The sequence below is a fragment of the Neomonachus schauinslandi genome, chromosome 7, assembly GCF_002201575.2.
Source record: "Neomonachus schauinslandi chromosome 7, ASM220157v2, whole genome shotgun sequence".
In the NCBI taxonomy this organism is placed as follows: Eukaryota; Metazoa; Chordata; class Mammalia; order Carnivora; family Phocidae; genus Neomonachus; species Neomonachus schauinslandi.
Genome location: NC_058409.1, coordinates 20412424 through 20434414, shown reverse-complemented (window position 1 = coordinate 20434414; position 21991 = coordinate 20412424). Strand labels below are relative to the sequence as shown.

The 21991-nt window shown below is 42.1% G+C and overlaps 1 protein-coding gene across 1 annotated transcript in view; it reads left to right on the top strand.

The window, feature by feature from the left end:
- The window catches only part of FBN2 (fibrillin 2), a 248470-nt gene extending 227801 nt beyond the window's left edge, over nucleotides 1-20669 (top strand). Inside the window, 10 exon segments of the mRNA XM_021701751.1 lie at nucleotides 2866-2991; nucleotides 4565-4771; nucleotides 5807-5932; nucleotides 7566-7688; nucleotides 9071-9187; nucleotides 9818-9946; nucleotides 11640-11759; nucleotides 16270-16501; nucleotides 17585-17756; nucleotides 20295-20669. Coding sequence (XP_021557426.1) covers nucleotides 2866-2991; nucleotides 4565-4771; nucleotides 5807-5932; nucleotides 7566-7688; nucleotides 9071-9187; nucleotides 9818-9946; nucleotides 11640-11759; nucleotides 16270-16501; nucleotides 17585-17756; nucleotides 20295-20669 — 1727 coding nt within the window.
- Nucleotides 20670-21991: the final 1322 nt, after the last annotated feature.

Genomic DNA, 21991 nt, shown 5'->3' with positions numbered 1-21991 from the left:
GTGGGCAGTGGAGAGATGGAGTTCTCGTCTCCGTGTGCAGTAGTCACTGTAGAAAGTGGGAGCATGGTGGACATACGAAGAAATACAGTAAGATTGTCAAAGGAGCATTAGTTCCCATTTGAGATTTGAATCATGAGTTAAAGTGAGACCTGTCCTGTTTGTGGGTTTGTCTCTGGCCTGTCATGCTGCGTAGACAGAGCTAAGTGCACGAAGAGAGAGCGGTGGACAATGCCATGGTCACTAATTGGCAGTCCTGATGTGATCGAGACATTTTTCCAAGGATAAAACCTGGAATGCTAGAAATCAAAATTTCATAGGTGGTGCGCAACATCACACCAAGATATTCCCTAGTGAAGTTACAAATTTCAACAAGAGAAAAAAGAAGAAAAAGTTATCAGAAAAGACTTCTGATGGCTTGCGGCACCTGGGCGGAAAAGGAAAATTACCTACAAGGCAGGAGAAAATCAAGCTACTTTCTTCAAGGTCTCACACTAATTCTCACGCCAATGGTAGCAGAGCAAAAGTAATCTAAAATTTTGGGACCTGTCTAGCCATCTTTCAAGTATAAAAGCTCTATTATATGTCATCAGACATGGAGGAACTCATTCAGTATGTCCAACAAGAGCCCTTCTTAAAAAAAGTAATTCAGACAACAAAAATACAAATCAGAATAGAAGTGAATGACATCAGGGATAGGATTAGATCAACAAGGCAGACCTTGAACCCTCAGATTCTAGAAATAACAGACACTATACAGTTTTTGAAATCCATAACTTAGCTCACTATTTTTGTATATACTTTAAAATTTCCATAATAAGTTTTTTTTTCCTAAAAGGGAAGGAAAATTTCACCCAAGACACATGATGGTGAATTTTAGGACACCAAGAGCAAAGTGAAACCCCTTAAAGCTTCCAGAGAGAAAAACCAGATTTCCTGCAAATGAACAGTTAACATTGGGTAAAAGAAAAACAATGGAGCAATATTTTCCAAAGATGTTAAGGGAAAATAATTTTGAACTAAAATTCTACACTCAATCCAGTAAGAAAATAAAAAAGACATTGTCAGAAATGTATTCTAGAATGTTTACCACCCACATACCCTCTAAAATGATTACCAAACTAGATACCCCCATGTTTTGTTTTATTAATCTAAAAGGACAGGGTACTATCCATGAAGCAGTGGTAAGCCAAGGAACCAGGAAACCTCATGATTTGGTTTACAGAGATACTGATGGCACATAAAGAAAAGATCTAGCAAACCAAAATCTCTAGATCACATCGGCGTGGCAGGTGGCACCAGGAGAGGGCAGAAGAACTCGTGCCAGAGACTTTTGAAACTGGTCCTTGTTGACACCGATGGAAAGTATTCATTGCTGAGTATGTGCTGAAGTCGTTTCATGGTTACCACTGAAAGGACAGAAAGAAGATTATAACTTCCAGACATGAGGTGGGGACAAGAGGAGGGCATAGAAATCTAGAATAAGGAATATTGAGAGAGGAGGGCAAGAACATGGTAGATACAAAACAAAATAAAATGACAGGTAAGACTCCAAACACATCAGCAGTCACGATAGCTGGGAATAAACTACCAGTTAAAAGGCGGGCCTGCGTTTTAAAACTCCTTTTAAATCCAGTTTGGTGCTTTTTGTAAAAGAAAGGTGCCAAGTCAAGATGTGAGATAGATCTACAATAAAGGGATGGAACAAAAAAACATTGAGGGCAAATGCTGATAAAAAGAAAGCAAAAGCAGGGCGCCTGGGTGGCTCAGTTGGTTAAGCGACTGCCTTCGGCTCAGGTCATGATCCTGGAGTCCCTGGATCGAGTCCCGCATCGGGCTCCCTGCTCGGCAGGGAGTCTGCTTCTCCCTCTGACCCTCCTCCCTCTCATGCTCTCTGTATCTCATTCTCTCTGTCTCAAATAAATAAATAAAATCTTTAAAAAAAAAAAAGCAAAAGCAAAATAAATACCAACAAATTAAAGATTTTTTAAAAAGTATAAAGATGAAAGCTCAATCAAAAATATCTCATTATCATGAGCTCCTTTATGCTCATAATAACAGAGCTTCAAAAAAAATGCCCCAAGCAAAATTTACAGAATACAAATATAGTAAGGACAAAGGAGATTTTAATAAAGCAGTTTTGCTCTAATTTATCACCAACCAAAAGAGCAGTACTACCTAAATTCCTTCTACCATTTGTGGCCCTCATACACCATACTACTGTGATTTTACTCAAAGCTAGTCTGGAAGCTTGCCCTTCATCCCTGCCTGTGTGGCTTTAACCCTACTCTCTTCTCCTCCCTAACACCTCCCCTTGCTCTGCTCCCAGCCTCTCTCTCCTGTCATGTAACCAGCACCCTCTTCCCCACAGTTCTTTCCCACCTTGTCTGGTGTCGCAGGACGAGTTTATGTCTTGTGGAGGCCAGTTGTCATCAACCACCACCCCTTCCCCACGAGGGGTGGGGAGGGAAAAAGAAAAAACTTTGTTAAGAAAGAACACCTGGGGGCGCCTGGGTGGCTCAGATGGTTAAGCGTCTGCCTTCGGCTCAGGTCATGATCCCAGGGTCCTGGGATCGAGTCCCACATCGGGCTCCCTGCTCCTTGGGAGCCTGCTTCTCCCTCTGCCTCTCTCTCTCTCTCTGTCTCTCATGAATAAATAAATAAAATCTTTTAAAAAAAAAAGAAAAAGAAAGAACCCACCTGGAAGGATGAAGTTAAAAATAAATCCATATTCACATATGACTGGTTTTTACCCCATCATAGTATCTTGGCGAGGAAGTTTTAAATAAGATATAACCCACTCGAGGACAATTTGAAAATAGTAATTTTACAGTCTGCTCATTGTTCACCCTGTTTGTTTTCCCGAAGATGAAAATGAATGCAGGACCAAGCCAGGAATTTGTGAAAATGGGCGCTGTGTGAACACTATCGGGAGCTATAGATGTGAGTGTAATGAAGGATTTCAGTCAAGTTCCTCAGGTACCGAATGCCTTGGTAAGTGACACCTGAGCGTATTTTACCTGGTAAATAAAACATCTGTTTTATGATGTCATCACAGAAGAGCTCTACATACATATTCTTGTCTGCTAAAAAATCCTCCAATCTGAGTAATCCATATACTTCTTCCTAAAGGTACACATCTATTAAAATGATGTATTTCTGTGCATGTGAGTTGTATGCACATCTATGTGTAATGTAAATAGCCATCTTAAATAGTCTTTCCAAAATTAAGATTAATTAAGCTCTACGGAAAATGTGACTTTAGTAAAACTTACATCAGGAGATGATTTAATTCCAAAAGAAAATATTTGCTTGTGAGGTAAGCTTTGCCCTATTAGAAATATTAAATGCCATATTTCAAAAATGCAATGAAGTTTAATTTTTATTTTATGGTACAGAAAAATGTTTTACAAAATATTTTCCTATGGAAAATATGAATCTCAGACATTATGTTGTATTTTAATGCTAAAATGCATACATTATAAACCATTTCAGTTAATTATGAGCAGGTGTAAAAGTATGGAGTAGTAAAATTTAAGGCAAACAGAGAAATAAGAGCACTCATCACTTGATCTGATATAAAAACAGCATGTTTCAGCTATATCAGATTTTTCTCCAAATGATGTCATTGCATTATATCCTAGGAAATTGTTAGTCAAGAAAATAAATTTTATTTGCTGATGTCTTCAATCCAGACCCTTACTAACCACCATCTTTCTGGCAATAGAAAAGATAGCATACAAATTATAATGTACTTCTCTGTTTGTATTATTAAGGTTTCACTAGGATGGTTCATAAAACCATATTAAAGATTTATTTGCCTATTTACATCAGAGAAATTCCTTTATTTATACTAAAAAAAAAAAATCTGTTCAGTCCAAATGTTTGAACACTCTTTTAGATGCAGAAAAGCTGAGATTGGATTGAATATGTACCAAGATGGTAACATCATCCAGGATTTACTTTTCAAAAACAAGTCCTGATACTCATTTGCTTATTTAAAGGGAAATAATTTGGGATGCCTGGGTGGCTCAGTCGGTTAAGCATCTGCCTTCAGCTCAGGTCATGATCCCAGGGTCCTGGGATCGAGCCCCACATCGGGCTCCCTGCTCGGCGGGGAGCCTGCTCCTCCCTCTCCCTCTGCCCCTCTCCCCTGCTCGTGTGCTCTCTCTCTCTCTCTCTCCCTTGACAAATAAAATGTTTAAAGATAAATAAATAAAAGGAAATAATGTCACTTCATTTTCCTTTTATTTGTGTTCTACAGGAATGGTAGTATACTATCAGTTAGCTATTGATGGGTTGAAGAAAAACAAATCTATTTCCTAAGCATCATATCACTTTTTGTCAAATTTAATAAATTGTAGTAAAAGAGCACACCACAGACTCCCTTCTCCCAACAACTTTATAATCGTGAAGCTTTCTGAAGCAGGGTGGCTGTTCACAGAGAAGAATATTTACCTTTGAAAAAGTTTGTGCCGGGAAGAAGAACACTGACTGTCCTATCTTATATGAAGACCAGGTGTCAGTTCCATGTCAGTGAGGCTCATTACCCACATTGTTATTTCAGACACCCGACAGGGACTCTGCTTTGCGGAGGTGTTGCAGACGATGTGCCAGATGGCGTCGAGCAGCCGCAATCTGGTCACAAAGTCCGAGTGCTGCTGCGACGGGGGGCGGGGCTGGGGGCACCAGTGTGAGCTTTGCCCGCTTCCCGGAACGGCCCAGTACAAAAAGATATGTCCTCACGGCCCTGGATACACCACCGATGGAAGAGGTGAGGAGCTGAGCAAAAGTGACGCACATTTTCGATGCGGTGAACATTAATTCAGATTAATTTGAAGGAAAAGTGAAAAAGTGATATAATGGCTAAAATATTTATATGTATACGTGTTTGTATATGCTTTTTGCCAATGATTAAGAGACTTGAAAAGATGTAATCTTCATACCGAATCTAAGAGGTAGAATTTATTAGGAAACTAAAGCATGAAGCTTGGGTAACGATAAGTAATTTTCTTGAGATAACACCCTTTCTAAGGGGTTTAAGAACATACCTGTCTAGCCCCAAAGGCCATGTCTGTAACCTCCAAAATATATTTGCTTTATTTAAATAAGTGTTTATTTGAGTGTGCACAAGGACGCAGTCTGTTTGCTATGAACATATTTACAAACCAGCATGTCTCATAATTGGTTAGTGGCTTCCAGTTGTTGTTTTTTTTTCCCCTGAGACCACTCCTCATTTAAGGAGTTTATATCTAAAGGCTCCAACTTTGGAGATCATTCTAACTCTGATCCATTATTCCTCTTTGTTTCCACTTTTTTTGTACAACCACCTGATAGACTAGAGCCCTGAAAAAAATACCATTTTCTTCTATTACTGTACACACTGTTGGTCCTGGGCCCGATTACTCTGCTCATGAAGCCCTTTCTTCAGAGTCTAATCCAAGTGTGGACGTGAGGTCCAGGCGTGGGAAATCACCACAAATCCCAGATTAGTTGGACTTCAGAGAGATAGCTTTCTACATCTCGCCAAAATAATTCATACTTAGTTTGCAAAATGAGTACACTGAAGCAGGGCTTTCAACAGAGCCTCCATTTATGGACCTCTTCCAATCCCGTCAGAATATTCTTTCCCTTCCATGTTGCCATTCAGCGGAGTGATGAAGAGGTACTCCAGCGCTGCTGTGAATGCTGGTTGCTCATTATTTCACGTCCGTCCCTTCGTTTCTCTTAGCTTCTCACCAGTTTTATCCTTGCATATGTATTAACTTGTGTGTTTGTTTTTATTTGGGGTTTTCTTTTTCGCCCGCAGATATTGATGAGTGTAAGGTGATGCCAAACCTCTGCACCCACGGTCAGTGCATCAATACCATGGGCTCATTCCGATGCTTCTGCAAGGTTGGCTACACGACAGACATCAGTGGCACCTCGTGTGTAGGTAAGGCACAGGTCCCTACATCTGGGCGGTGGCCAACGACCGTTTCCTACGAGTCACTGAGGCATGTGGGAGCTTTCCTGTGGGGCATTGCAGTGTACCTTTTATGCAGTCATGCCATTCCTTTCAGGAATGCGGCTCCTGATAGCACAGTAGTTGTCCTTGTCCAATAATGTGGGACACAGAACTGTTCAGTTCATCAGAAGTGTTTAGTCGGGGAGCATAAAAACTATAAAATATTCTTTCACCATTTTATATTTTAATTTAAAATTATAAGTGCCCCTTCGTGTGTCAGTCTCTTGTTGAAAGAAGAGGGCTTCTGACGGTGAGCCTGTGTGTGAGCATATGTAGGGAGAGCACTTTGTGCTTGTTTCTCATTGCTGGTTTTTTGCATAAAATATACGAATGAAGCCTCGTGTAAAATTTGCAGTTGCAAAGCAGTGTCAGGACAGAATCCTTCTACATTTTTACAATCTCTTTTTCTAATTTAGTTTCTTACGGTCTCACCCCCACCATTCTGTACCAATTGAGGGCAGGGGGTGGGGGGCTGGCCTCTAATGAGTCTTTCCAAAGCATGTGACTTAGTTTTCATTGAAGAAAAAAAAAAGTGTCTCTTCTCCTCCATATTTAATCAACTTGCATGATAGTCCATTAAAGCACCTATTTTACTAACAAACACACCTGGCATGAAAAGGTTCAGAAAAACCAAACTGACCCTTAGTAAGCATTTGACTCACTTGGTTGGGCATGGGAGTCCTTGAGAACAGCCACTGATCACCAGCTTCCGGCGTTCTCGAAAATGTGCGTGACTTTTGCTCAGTGTGTTTTACGAGGAAAAGGAGATTGTTTGCTGTCCATCAGTCCTAGCAGAAGAGAGCTAGCATGTTCAAGGGAGGACGATTTCAGGAGGGTTGTTTTGGTTCAGGATGTGAGCAGGGTGTGTAGAATCTTTAAGGCACAGTGCTGTGTGCTGGGAGCTGTACCATCCCTGGGCCAAAAGAAAAGAGGGAGAGGGTATTGAACCCTGCAAGGACAAAGCTGGGCACCGAGGGCTGCTTTGAAAGGCGCTGTGACCTCTGATCCAGTGACTCAGAGACTGAGCCATCTTGCAGGGAGGGAGCGGAAGGAAGTAAGGACCAGATGGAAGACAGAGGGCAGGAGAGCCTGCCGACCCGTGTGTGTGTAGTCGAGCTGCCCGGCCCGGGAGCAGCGTGGGCCTGACTCGGGCGCGGCAAGCCTGTGGGACCCCACCGTGCTCCGTGGGTCAGCTCACAGTTTCAGAGAACGTCTTCCAGAGCCATGTGTCAGAAGAAAGAAACTCCTACTTTTAAGAGAATGATCCTCGAGCTGTAAACCAAAGTACATAGATCTAAAGAATGCAGTGGATTTTTTTTTTTTTTTTTGCCCCCAGACAATTGTCCAGATAGTACATGTATCCCAAGAACCATAGATTGATCTACAAAGTAAACCAGTATGTTACTGTCGAGAAAACTGTGCATCATTTTCCCCTGGCTGGCTGTTTTTCCATTTTAAGTTGAAGTGGGAAGGAAAAAGATGAAGTAAGAACACGGAGGGAGGAAAGAGGCCGGTGGTTTCTTGAAACTGAGAATGTAATCCTGACATCCCTTTCACTTAGATCTTGATGAATGTTCCCAGTCCCCGAAACCATGCAACTTCATCTGCAAGAACACTGAGGGGAGTTACCAGTGCTCCTGTCCTCGGGGCTACGTCCTGCAAGAGGATGGAAAGACGTGCAAAGGTGAGGGAGGCGTCTCTGGCATTTCTGACCCTCGTATCTCACTCCTTGCACATCCAAATTCATCTAGCCAGCCACCCTTGCACCTGCATCGCCGTCATTAAAGCACACCTTCCTAGTGACCCCTTGATCATTCACAGACAGTTCTACCAGAGGACACGTGGTAGGAGACAGAATGAAAGCCCAGATTACAGCTGTTTGCTTCCTATATAGCAAACCACACAAATTGATAATTAAGTGAAATTAAAACAAAAAAAATGTGAGGGAAGAGATTGAAACAAATAACTAAAATAAGATTTACTTTGCTGCTTATCTAAGATTTTATTTCCTCTCGACTGTCTTTATTACACATTTAGTGCAGATGATTGAAAATGAATGGATGAATTTCACTTTTTTGCACGGGTAGTATTAAAAGTAATTATCAAACTAAGTTAGACAATGACTATAGCTTCAGGGCTTTACTCGTGCATTCAGTTTTATCGTAAACCTCACCCGAATGAAATGAATAGATTGAGAAAATCCCTGTCTAGCTAAATGTTTGAAATACAGGTTATTCTTAAGAAGACAAAGTTGTATTTCCAAGGAATACCAAATAATAATTATTATTATTATTATTATAGCAAGCAGTACTGTTCTCTTGGACCTATTTAGTGAACCGTTATGAGTCAGTTTAATTTTGCATGTTGCTGTGAGGGCAAACAGTGTGTGTTTATTAAGCTTTAAAATAATGAATTAGTGTTATGTGCATCTTATATTGCTTTCTACATTTACTTAAATATATTGTCCCATAATAAGTTTTACTCTAACCAAAATCACACTTCAAGTTTTCTATCGGTATAGTCCAAATATAAATTCGTTTATGACCAGCATTATAGATGCTGTATTTTTGCTTCCTCTGGTGTTTATGATACTTATTCATTTGGATCCTGAGAGCCGGACTCAGAGCTTATTTTCAGACCTTCCATCCATTTCCAGCTTCTGTTTTATTTTTATTTAATCTCCCCCCCACCCCCTTAAGAGGAATAAGTGACCAGCCATATACTAAACTCTGCACTAAATGCAAGAAGTAGAACCTTGGGGTATTCACTTTGAGAAGAGTTCACGGAAACCACTGTGACTCATCCATTCAGTTTCTTATTTTAAGAAAACTTTGTGTTACGTATCACCTTAGCCGTCCTATCAGAGTAGCCCGTCGTATGGGCACTGCTTGAGTGTGAGAAGAAACTGCTCGCCATATGCGTATGGAAGTCTGTGAAGCTTCCAGCGGAGCTCTAGACAAAATACGCCCGGGTCGAACATGTCCACCACGTCCTGTGGCTTCCTGGGAAGGGATGCGGAGCCAGGTAACTCTGCGCCGGTTTTCACTGGCTTCTCTTTCACCTCAGACCTTGATGAGTGTCAGACCAAACAGCACAACTGCCAGTTCCTGTGTGTCAACACGCTGGGAGGCTTTACCTGTAGATGTCCGCCGGGTTTCACACAGCACCACACGGCCTGCGTCGGTACGACACGACTCCGCGGGGGAGGCTCTGCTGATTGTGGGTCGATGCGTAAGGAGTGTACTTAACAATGGCAGAATATTGAATGGCTCCGTACTTACATTTAGAACCAATATGTCGTAATTCCTGGTCTGGAAATGTTGCTAATAATGTGTTTTTTCACAAGAACAGTATCCAAGGGAAAAAATAAATAAGGTCCAAGCTTGTTTAAGGTCCAAGCACGTGCACAGTAGGTGTATTCCGAACAGGACCTTTAGGTTGCATTCTAAACATAACCACGTACGTTCAGACTGAATATGAATAAAGGCTCATTGTGATTTAGAACATGCTAAGTAAGGGACATGGTGGGTTATTTTATGTTAGAAGACACACGTGTGTTAAGAGAGTTTCAGTCTGCATTATCAAAAACCATGTACTCAGTTGACCCAAGGTATGCTTTAATTTCACCTCTCTTGAAATACTCCTTTTCTTGCCACTTTTGCCTCTAACCTGACAGTGAATGCTGGCATACGTTTCCCCCAAGTTTTCACATCTTAAACTTAGGCTTTCATGCCTCACTTTTCACTTCGTGTAGTGAAATCTGAGTCATGTAATGACTGGGAAGCCTGACACCCCTCCTTCTTGCTTTGCTAGACAACAATGAATGTGGGTCTCAGCCTTCACTCTGTGGAGCAAAAGGAATCTGTCAGAACACGCCTGGAAGTTTCAGCTGCGAATGCCAAAGAGGGTTCTCTCTCGATGCCACTGGACTAAACTGTGAAGGTGAGTTTATTTGCTAAAAAATCCTTAATCTAATACAGCAAACTATTTTAGCTTCCAGGCCACTAAATAGAGAAATGAGATCATCTCAAAAGGAAAAAAGTGCTTAACAACATAGAACTCGGCAGTTGATTTTCGTTCATACATTTTCACATATCATTTTGGGGGCAGAGGAAGACTTTAATGTGACAGAACAAAAATTCTAAATGAATTGGTTTTTAAAGTAACTGGAGTCTTTACCTAATTACTGATCTAAAAACAAAAAAAACGACTGAAAAGGAATTCTGTAACTAATATGGTATACAGTAGTGTACAAATATATCAGAAAAAAATGGATTTTTGTTCCATGATAACTAAATGTGTGAAAGTTAAGTGTAAGAAAAGAAACAATTATCAAAGAGAATTGTAAAATATATGAAAAGCACTGGGGAGAGTGATGGCTATTTCCATTTTATTTTTCTGAAACTCCTTATTCTCTCTTCTGTAAAATGGGCATTTTCTATCAAGCCACCTGCCCCCCCACAATAGGTATTTCCTGTAAAGTCCAAAGAAACATTTAACTGGGAATAAAATAAGAATCTGTCTCTACTCAACAAAATATTATACCGCTCTCCAGTATTTCCACCGCAAGGGCTAATGTAGTAGAATTGGTATCTTTTACAAAACACACATGCCAGAAATTATAAGATGGTATACATCCCCTTATATTTGTATAAACTCTTGCAATTTAAGTCTTTATTGATTTTAGTCCCCCTTTGTTATTCTTAGAAATGTATGGTTCTGGATTCTAGAAATATATTCAGAGTTTTTAATATACTCTTTATAAGAAGTATAAGACATACAGAAATCTAATTTGTAGCCAGGAAAAATTTAGTTTTGAAGATTTCCATTTTAACATTTTATATTTGAAGTCACTGAAACTTTTAAAGTATTCTGTATATACAGCTGCTTGCCACGTGTAAGTTCAGCCTGTGATCATGCACATGATACCATTTATTAATTAGGCATATAAGTTTGTTATACACACATCAAACATGCCAATTTTATTTCACTCTCTATGGGTCGATTTCAAGCCTCAGTTGTCATTCCAAAAGAGTATGCATGTATGGACCAGGAAGTTATTCCATATGTTGTAATAATACCACATCATACCTAAAAATAACATATACTTAAATTTTGCATCCAATTAATGTCAAATGGTAATAAAAACTTCTGCGTGCAAAACAATTATACTTTTTAGGTATCTCTGTAGCGCTTGTATCCTCCCAAACATGAGGATTTTATTTTTTTAAGATTTTTTATTTATTTATTTATTTTAGAGAGAGAGCATGAGCGGGAGCGTCGGCTCTTGGTTTTGGCTTAGGTTGTGATCTCAAGGTTGTGAGATGGAGCCCCACGTCAGGCTCCATGCTCAGCGGGAAGTCTGCTTGAGATTCTGTCTCCTTGTCCCTCCGCCCCTCCCCGCCTCTCTCAGATAAATAAATCTTAAAAAAAAAAAAAGAAAATAGCATAAGGTGGGTCCTCAGAACCATTCTTTGTATCGCTGCTAATAACCCCGTGACTTGGGAGAAGTCACAGCCTCTCTGTCTTTTTTATTAGTTCCCCCGAGAATAGTTCACCCAGGTTGCATTTGGAGTGCGTTTAAGGACAGTAGAGGAAAGGGTGCATCAGTATCATGCCGGGATTGTTTTTGCAGACGTGGATGAATGTGATGGAAACCACAGGTGCCAACACGGCTGCCAGAACATCCTGGGAGGCTACAGGTGCGGCTGCCCCCAGGGGTATATTCAGCACTACCAGTGGAATCAGTGTGTTGGTGAGTCCGTGCTTGTTACATAGCATCTGCTTTTCTTAAAGTAGCTTTGCGTAACGTGGACAAATGAGAAAGGCCGATGTTTCGGTGTGGGCTTTGAAGCCTAGCACTTGAACACCAGTCCTTTGGACGGGCGCATGGGGTTCCTGACACTAGTCTGCTTGTGTATGTTTGAAAATACCCGGAATAAAAATGTTGTTTTAAGTACCCAGAAGGTAACTCAACTCGAGCATTTATAATTTTAATTTTCTACTAGATGTTAAGTTAAACTTTCTGAAGATGGTGTCAAGATGCATCGTCTTCCTTTGCCAAGGTCAGGGGCTTTTCATCATTACTTTCTTAACTTTAGATTTGGGGTTGAAGAATTGCCCATCCATCTCCCTCATATAAATCTAAATGAATTCAGATCAGCTTAATAAGGACCGTCCATCTGTGCTTTCCAGTTACATAGATTTAATGAAGAAGAAGGTTAAGTATTTGAAGGTAGAAGAAGTACCTAGTTACAGGTAATTCTGTTGAGTTGAATTTGTCTCCAGACAAAAGTGTTTGTAAAATAAATAAAGTCTGTAGGCCCTCAGCCCTGTTCCTGGCATTGATAATAGTCAATGGAAACTCTCCTTTTAAGGAGAGACTGATCAAAGAGAACATTATTCTGTGCTTGAATAGCCAGCTGATTTACTTAACAGAGGCCTAATTTCTTGGCTCCATCTGAATGCACTTCATGGACCTGCCATCCAACACGTTGTGACATCAGATGCCCACACAGCTGAGCCTGAAGGGGGGGGCAGTGGTCCTGCGGGGAGCCAGCAAGGGATTTCCTGTACCTCTGCAGTGATTTCAGTTACCCCACGTGTTTCCCAAATATTTCACTGTGAGCATCCACTCGATAAATTAATCTGATTTTATCCTTTGTGGTCTCCTCAAAAGAAATCTCTAATGACAGTTTAGTGAATTGAGAAGAGAAAATCAAGATGAATGTCAGAGGGAAGCCAACTTGGTAAAAGTCACAGAGATGCTGTGGTCTTGTGCGAGGCCAAAGAGATGCTCTGTCAGCCCACGAAGAGACGCTCTTGTGCAGGGAAATGCAGAAACCGTTCGTGATGTAGAAGTTATGGACAGAGTTACCTAGGATTATCAAAATGATGAGTTAGGCAGGCAGTCAAAATGATTTCATAAGTTTACTTCTTTTTCTCTACACACACACGCGTGCACGCGTTGCCCAAGTCCTTATGCCCTGATTTATAAACAAGGCAAGGTACAGGCGTGCTCTTCAGAATATAGAGAACAGTACGTTTGTAGAGCTGTTAAAACAGTTTAAAATAATTCTGTTGCTTTGTTTACTAAATCAAGTGGAGGGTCTCATATTTTACAAATAACATGGACTTCTTGGTTAATTAGGTGGATCTTAAGGCAAAAGAATGATCTAATATTTCATAGGTGGCAGCTTATTAAATAGAATTCTCATTTTTAAATTGATCCTAAGTATAAATAAGAGCACATATCATCTCACATCTCAAGTTTTTTAAGTCTTCTGAAGCTTCTGTCTGTAAACATCTAGTGCAAAAATATCTGTATAGTTTTTCACTAAATTGGTCTGACTTTAAAGTCAAGGCTATATAGTACATCCTAATTCCCCTTTGGGGGATTCTCGGAGGGGGCACAGTCACCCCACAGCAGCTCACCCAGTGTAACAGCCAGGATTTATTTGGAAAGGTTCTGGATTCGTCCGTGCAGGGTTGAGGAATCTAGCTGGTCCCTACTTTAATTGCTGACTTCCTTGCTTTGAATCCACATAATGCCAGTTGGAATTCTAACCCAAATATATGACAGGGATAGAATTAAACCATCAGGAACTAGTAAGAGCAACAAGTTATCAAAAGAACAAGAATTATGACAAAAGTGCACATTGAAAGGCCACAAATTATTTTTATCTGTTACTGTGTGTGTATCATTGGTCATTTCATATGATCAAGGGGGGAAATGCAGAATGAACTATTTCAGATTTATCTGGATTCTCTTAGTAAATGGACAAAACTGTTCAGAGTCAATGCATCAGATAATTTAAGTAATATTAAATGATTAGTGCTACTGCATTTTTGAAATGTGGACTTTTAACATTACTAATACTACTGCCAACTTAAGGAAAATGACAGTTTTTTTGTGTTAATACTGAGAAAAGGTTTTTGAAATTCAAATGAATACTTGAAGATATTTCCAGTCACTTGTCAGAAAACATCTGTATAACATTCTGGTACATAGACTCTACAGTTTCTCCGGTGTTTACAAGCATTATAATTATTCAAAATCGAAAATAATTGAGTATTAACCTTTGATTATGAAGAAAAATTATGTATTAGTGAAGTTTTTGGTTATGGAGTGTTCACTAACTTCCAGTTGCTTCTGTGCTCACTTCAAAATAATTTGAACACAGCTTCGTGACGCATGAGTCAGCTCCACATGAACGTATTTTCAAAGTGAGATGACCTGAGTCCATAAAAATACACCACAATGTACATTTGTGACATACAAATATATGAAGTATATCATGGTGCTTACAAAAACATTACATATTTTTAAATGTTCTTGTCAGTAGTATGTAAATGCCACTTAATTAATTGGTTTTGCCCGATGATTTTCCCAACTAACACAATTCTAATACTATATTCATAGCACCATTGTTTTGTTAAGTTATAACCTAATCTACATTCTCTGTTACGGGAGAAATACTGATATAAAGGTCAGAGTTAATGATGAGAGCAGAGAAGCCTTTGTGGCAGAATGCCAGGTCTTTTGTGTTTAGAAATAAAAGGAAGACTGAGAACTTGGACCTGTTGGGTAATCATCACAGGTTTTATATCCAGAATTCTCTGTTCGTTGGCCTGACTTAATTCTGAAACTATCATCATGACACAAAAGTTGCCTCATAGTATCTGCCCTTTCAGTAGTAACCTGTGTGCCGAACTTAATGAAGTCAGGTTTCCTGTCTGGGAGGCCTCGGCAGCACGAGGACCCCACCTGCATCCTCCGTAAGCTCACGGAGCTGCTGCAGATACGCACTCGCCTCTCGCTGTCATGTCACCTCCTTACACACGGGCCACTTGCCCACGTGGGCTGAAACATAAAACTTGTCACAGATTAGGTCAGCAGACACACTGTGTTCCAGGGGAGTCGCAGGGATCAGAAAGAATTCCATGGAACAGATGTGACTTGTGCCCAGGGTGAAATGTGGATTACGATAAAGCCCAAAGGAGCCAAGCCACGTGCTCTGTATTGACCAGACAGCTGAAAGCAAAATTCTTATCTCCAAAGTTAAAAGCACAATCCAGCTTTGATTTGGTAAAAATAAGAGCAACTGAAAGTATAACCTATAATTATCCTGCAGTCAGGAATTTACAGTGTAAGGTTAGTTATTAAACAAGTAAAACCTATATCAGCTGATGGCTGGATGCAAACCTCTCTCAGAAGACACGGTCTGCACCTAATGGGTTCTCAAGTAGTTAAAAGCATACTAGATTTTTGGTTCAGTAGATCCAGTTAAATAATGTTTCTTTCAATTATTTTAAATCCGATTATTTAAATGTTTATATGTATTTCCCAGCCCCCCATATAGAATGAATTTGGGAATTGCTGGGAGAATATACGTGTACCCAGATACAGTGTTTTGTTTTGTTTTGAATTGAGACGGAATTCACATACCCCAAAATTCATGATTTCCAAATGCGTACAGTTCAGTGGCGTTTAGTATATTCTCACCAGAGTTTGCAACCATCACCACCACATTTTCATTGCTCCAGAAAGAAACTCTGTACCCATGAGCAGACATCTCCATTTCTCCCTCCAGCCCCTGGAAACTAGTAATCTACTTTCTAGCTCCATGGATCTGAGATTCAGGCTTTTGAAGTAGTCTTTGGTTCAGAGAATAAAAGAGTTATTCAGTAGACAGACTGCAAGTGTCTGTCCCCAAGGGCTGCCATCGTATTGAGAAACAGCACAAACAGAAGATATAAAGGGCCACTTTATATCTTTTATAAAGATATTTTATAGCTGTAATTTTAAAGCCATAATTTAGGCAGATTTGTTGGGTTTTGGTATTTTGGTGTTTCGGTTTCGTTCCTGTTTTTTGTTTTTGTTTGTTTTTTTTACTTTTATATGCTTTTGCCAATCAGCCATCAGAGTAAACCTTTTTAAAATTTTTTTTTTTAAGATTTTTATTTATTTATTTGAGAGAGAATGAGAGACAGAGAGCAGGAGAGGGAGGAGGGTCAGAGGGAGAAGCAGACTCCCCACTGAGCAGGGAGCCTGATGCGGGACTCAATCCCGGGACTCCAGGATCATGACCTGAGCTGAAGGCAGTCGCTTAATCAACTGAGCCACCCAGGCGCCCCAGAGTAAACCTTTTTTAAATACAGTTCCAGAAGTAGTTCCCTATAAAACCGTCAAGACTTTGGACTCTGCCTCTTCCCCTCACCGCCCCCTTCCCCGCACGTAAGAGTTTCTTCCTTTGCCCTCCTAGACGAGAACGAATGCTCCAACCCCAATGCCTGTGGCTCGGCTTCCTGCTACAACACCCTGGGGGGTTACAAGTGCGTCTGCCCCTCGGGATTCTCCTTCGACCAGTTCTCCAGTGCCTGCCACGACGTCAACGAGTGCTCGTCCTCCAAGAACCCATGCAATTACGGCTGCTCCAACACGGAAGGGGGCTACCTCTGCGGCTGCCCGCCGGGGTACTACCGAGTGGGACAGGGGTAAGGCCGCCGCCGCGCTCGGGGAGAGTGAACGGTGACGGAAAGCCCAGGAGGCCGAAGCGCAGCTCAGAGGACTTAGGGTGTGGGCAGAAGCGCCGCCAGGAGGGGACATGGGTTAGGTCCGCGCAGCAGGATCGCCTCCTCCGTGGTGACCGTAAGACCCCCTTTTGTACAGGTAGCGCTCGCCGGCCCCTCAGAAGGGCCTCAATGGATTCAGTCGATCCCTCAAGGCCAGAGGCAGGCTGATGTTTAAAACTGCGGCTCCCTTGTTGTCACTGACAGCTGGCTTATAAAGTACAAGTACAAATGGCTGCGTCCGGATTTTTCTGTGAATTTCAGCAAGTGCTTGCCCAGTGGTCCCCCAGGAAGGAGTCTGTCGCTGCCCCTGCCCATCTGGTTTATACGGCACAGAGAGGATGTGCCCGGGCCCTGTGGCGCCGTCCCCCCCGGCCGGCTCCAGCCAGCTAGCGGCCTGCGTCCCGCCACCCAGAAGACAGGGACCGACGAGTCAGGCAGGGTCACCTCCCCGCGGACGAGCAGTGCGTGAGTCAGGCATTGAGGCGTGGGGACCAATCTGTCTACCACGGCTGCCTAATCATGCTCGAAACCAAAGCCTTGGTCCAGACCAGCGTCCTTTAGAGCCAGCTCAGGGACTCTCACTATCCGTAACGGGAGCTCAGAAGTCTCAGCTGTAACAGCAGCGAGCTTTCGCAAGAGCATAAGCGCGGGCTTCGGGCTTTTTATAAAGCAACGGAAATTCTCTCAACAGTCTCTTTTGAAATTCATAATTTGCTTTTTCTTTACCTTCTTGGTTTAACTGCACCTGAGTGCTTCAGTCTAATTAGGATTGAAAACTGGAGAAGCCTGGAGCTCACAAGAATTTTGATGTTCAGAATGAGCAAGAACCTCTTGCATTAAGTGTTGAAGGAAAGAGTTACCAAGAGTATTAGGTTTTCCTGTTTGCGAGCTTAGAGTTTACTTTGTTGGTTTCTTGTCTCTGAAAAGTCTCTGCTCTACCACTGGAAAACTATGGACACGGTTATTGGTAAAGTCTAACCATGCCTTGCTTCTCATTGCCAACAGCCACTGTGTCTCAGGAATGGGATTTAACAAAGGGCAGTACCTGTCCCTGGATGCAGAGGTTGACGAGGAAAATGCTCTGTCCCCGGAAGCATGCTATGAGTGTAAAATCAACGGCTACTCTAAGAAAGACGGCAGACAGAAGAGAAGTGTTGGGGAACCCGAACCCACTGCCGTGAGTAAACCTCACTCTGTCCTGTCACAAGATTTTATCCGTAAGCAGGAACACATACTATGCAGTCAACTTTTATATAGGTTTCAGCCTCAGTGAAGTTAAAGTTTTCTTGTAATGTTATAACTAAATTCACAGACACAATATGGCAGACACACGTTAGTGGCATTATTAGCTCAGAACACAAGGACTAGGGGGAAAAACACTTTAAGATTCACAGTTTCAGGGACACTTGGGTGGCTCAGATGGTTGAGCGTCTGCCTTCGGCTCAGGTCATGATCCCAGAGTCCTGGGTTCGAGCCCTGCGTCGGGCTCCCTGCTCAGTGCAGAGCCCGCTTCTCCCTCTCCCACTGCCATTCCCTCCGCTTGTAATCTCTGGCTCTCTCTGTCAAATAAATAAAATCTTAAAAAATAATAAAATTTTAAAAAATGACCATTGGTTTAAAAAAAAAGATTCACAGTTTCGGATCCGACACTTTTGTCTTTGATTTGTGCCAGAGGAAAAAAGGTATCCATCTAGGAAATAGTGGTTTTGAAAGGATTTAAAAAACAAATTATTTTGAATTTGTCCAGTTCTGTTTTATACAACTGTAGTACACTAGGCTGATTTTTTCAGTAGGTAAGTCTCCTGTTCTGTGACATGTATAAGTGTTTCTTCCATAAAAAAATGTTATCTCCAGGTAAAGCGTATTGAAAGGAACGGAGATCTGATGTGCCTGCTGGTGGTTCTGTGCTGTTGATGGCATTTAACTGAGTAGTTTAAAGGGAGGACCATGACTGTGTGGTTCTGAATGTTCCCTGACCCTCCCCACTTATTACCCATGTCACACGGGGCATGTTCACTTAACGTCTCTCTACCTCAGTTTCTTCACCTGTAAAATGGGGATAAAAATGCCTGGGTGGCTCAGTTGGTTAAGTGTCTGACTCTTCATTGTAGCTCAGGGTTGTGAGTTTAAGCCCAGTTGGGCTTCCTGCTGGGCCTACTTTAAAAACAAAAAACAAAAAAACTTGAAGGCTGACAAGAAGATTGAGTTGACACTGTGAAGTGCCTAGAGCAGTGCCTGACCTATTAGTAAATGTCACCAAGTAATACCTGGTATCCAAAGATGTTGGTGATTTTCCCAAAGATCAGGGATAGCACCACCCTCTTCACTTAACATTATTGTAAAATTCCCCTACGAAAAAAAACCCTAGGCAACAACTAACTGGCTGTGTGAGTTGGGTGACTTGCTTCAGTTTTCTGGGCCTCTGAAAGTTTCCTGATCTGTAAGGCTAGATTTCTCTAGCCAAAATGTCTATGGTTCTATTTTATAATAATAAACAGGCCAGTATTAGATTTACCTTAAGTTGACTGAGGTACTAACTGATATTTAAATATGGCAATTGAGATATCCATCAAGTACCTCTGACTACATCCAGAAATTTTGCTTATGAAACCTTCCCACCGTGATACTGGGGACAGGATTATGTCTGAGCCTGTGATGGGCACTTTTTTTTTTTTAAGATTTTATTTATCTATCTGTGAAAGAGAGAGAGTGTGCTCGCACAAGTGGGTGGAGGGGCAGAGGGCAAGGGAGAGACAGAATTTCAAGCAACTCCACGCCAAGCATGGAGCCCAGTGTGGGGCTCAATCTCACAACCTGAACCGAAATTAAGAGACACTTAACCAACTGAGCCACCCCGGCGCCCCGTGATGGGCACTTACGTGGCAGCAGAGCCAAGTTCTTAATTAAGGCATCCACTCAAAGCTTTGGATTTTTGCCTGTCTTACAAATAGCATTCTAGGGGCACCTGGGTGGTACAGTCAGATAAGCAACTGACTCTTGGTTCCAGCTTGGGTCATGATCTCAGGGTCCTGGGATGGAGCCCCACATCCAGCTCTGTGCTCAGCATGGAGTCTGCCTCAGGACTCTCTCTCTCCCTCTCCCTTTGGCCCTCCCCCCTGCTTGCTACATAAATCTTTTAAAAAAAAATAAAATAGCATTCTAAAACCTGCCACCCCTCTGAGCAAGTGAGACTTGGTTTATCTGGGCCTGGCCCCACTGGTTTTTTACCAAAGCTGACTCAACCCCAAGCCCAGGACTCGGAGGGTCCCTCTGTGTGCCCTAATGGCTCCCAGTAAACACACTCCGCCCATGGCTGTGGGGGGCCTTACAGATCACACCAGGCCTTCAAAGTGCAGATGGCTCTGGGGACCATCCCTACTGTTGGCTAAGAGCCGCACTTCTAGTTTAGACTCCAGCCAAAAAAAAAAATTATAATCATTTATTTTTTTATTAACAAGCTTGTTATTCCATAGACTCGTCAAAAATATTTTGCAATGTGAATGCTCTCTGTAGGCTCAGCCCTGTCACCTGGATCAGGTGAATGAGAGGCTGTAAAGATCTCCACAGACCACGCCCAGGGGAACTGACCTCTCCCCGCAGCTGACAGGGCCACACAGGACCCTCCTGTGCAAGCACTTGTGGTGCGGAAAGCACGCAGAGTCCTCTGCGTGTGCCTTAGAGTCTCCTCCCCCGTCCTTTCCTGCTCTTTCTCCAGGTTGAACACGTCAGCCTGGAGAGCGTCGACATGGACAGCCCCATGAGAATGAAGTTCAACCTCTCTGGCCTTGGCTCGAAGGAGCACATCCTAGAACTCATGCCCGCCATCGAGCCCCTCAACAACCACATCCGCTATGTCATCTCTCAAGGGAACGACGAGGGCATCTTCCGCATCCACCAAAGAAACGGGCTCAGCTACTTGCACACGGCCAGGAGGAAGCTCGTGCCCGGCACATACACACTGGAAATCACTAGCATCCCTCTCTACAAGAAGAAGGAGCTTAAGAAACTGGAAGACCGCAATGAGGATGACTACCTCCTAGGGGAGCTCGGGGAGGCTCTCAGAATGAGGCTGCAGATTCAGCTCTATTAAGCCCTTACAGACTTGGTCCCGGGCTCCAGTCCCTGCACAACCAGCCCGCAGCAGCCTCGGAGAAATCAGTGACTAATTGCAAAGAGGGGAAAAAAAAAAAAAAAGACAACTTTTGTTTCTTTCCTCCCTGTCTTCAGACTGCGGAATGTTGACCCTCACAGGGAGGGGTAATTGAGACTCTGGTGTGGCCAAAGATTTGAGTACAAAGGCAACCGTGGTTACTGTATTTTTTTTTATATAACTTCACTTTAAAATATATTAAAAGAAAACTAAAACTAAATGTTCAAGAGATCAGCATATGGCACTAAATGCACAAAAATAATGTGAGCTTTTTTTTTTTCTATTAGCAGTCTGTAACACTTTGGGTATTTTGCTATAGTTGCTAATTAAAAAAAATATAGATGTTTATTTATTTTTAATGCAGTAATATATGGAGAAATGAACAAACTATGTAAACAAAAAGGGAAACTCACTTGTTTTTCTTTAGATTTATAAATTTGAGCTTATTTCTTTTAGAGGTGCTTTTTAAAAATCCAGTAGATTCAAGAGAGGTTTCCTTTTGGTTTTCTGCCAGGGGTCCAACTGGTACCCATCTGATGATTTTTAAAGAAAGCCTCCCAGAGCTGTAAGGCAGCGTAGTCAATAACTTAAAAGACGGCCGAGTCATTAGATCCTTCAGAAAGGAGCTCAAACCCAGAGCAGCTCGTGGTGACAATGACGGTTCCCACCACCAGACACACCCGGCAACCACAGACGAAGCGTAACCACTGTAGCAAAATACCTTGACTGCTTGTTAGACCAGTAGCGTTGCAGGCCAAACCGTACTGTATTTCCTTCGTATAACCTCACGGAAGCACGCGTGCTCCCCACAACACCTCATTCCTACCCAGGGTGGGCCGCGCTCCTGGGGCCCCGGCGGCCGCCGAGGCACGGCCCGGTCCTCTGCCAAGGAACGCCTGGCGTTCTGTAGTGTTTGGTGCTGTCTTAGATTAATGGTGCATTTATTATGTTCAAGCTGTTTCAGGATTGCCATATGTGCAAACAAATCATGCAGGGCAGCCGAGGAATATATGTTGTTGTCGTTGTTGTTGTTTTTTTAAATCCATTTTTTTTTAGAATTTTCATTAATACTGTAGTTATACACCATATGCCTCGTTTTATCATAGCCTATTGTGTATGAGAGATGTTTGTACAATGAACTGATGTTTAGTTTGCTTTAGTCATTTAAAAAGATTCTGTACCAGGACGTGCTGATAGACGGACGGCCCCGCGTACTTCTCAACCCAAGAACCTGTCCCTGGACCAGTGACCAAACCTCATCT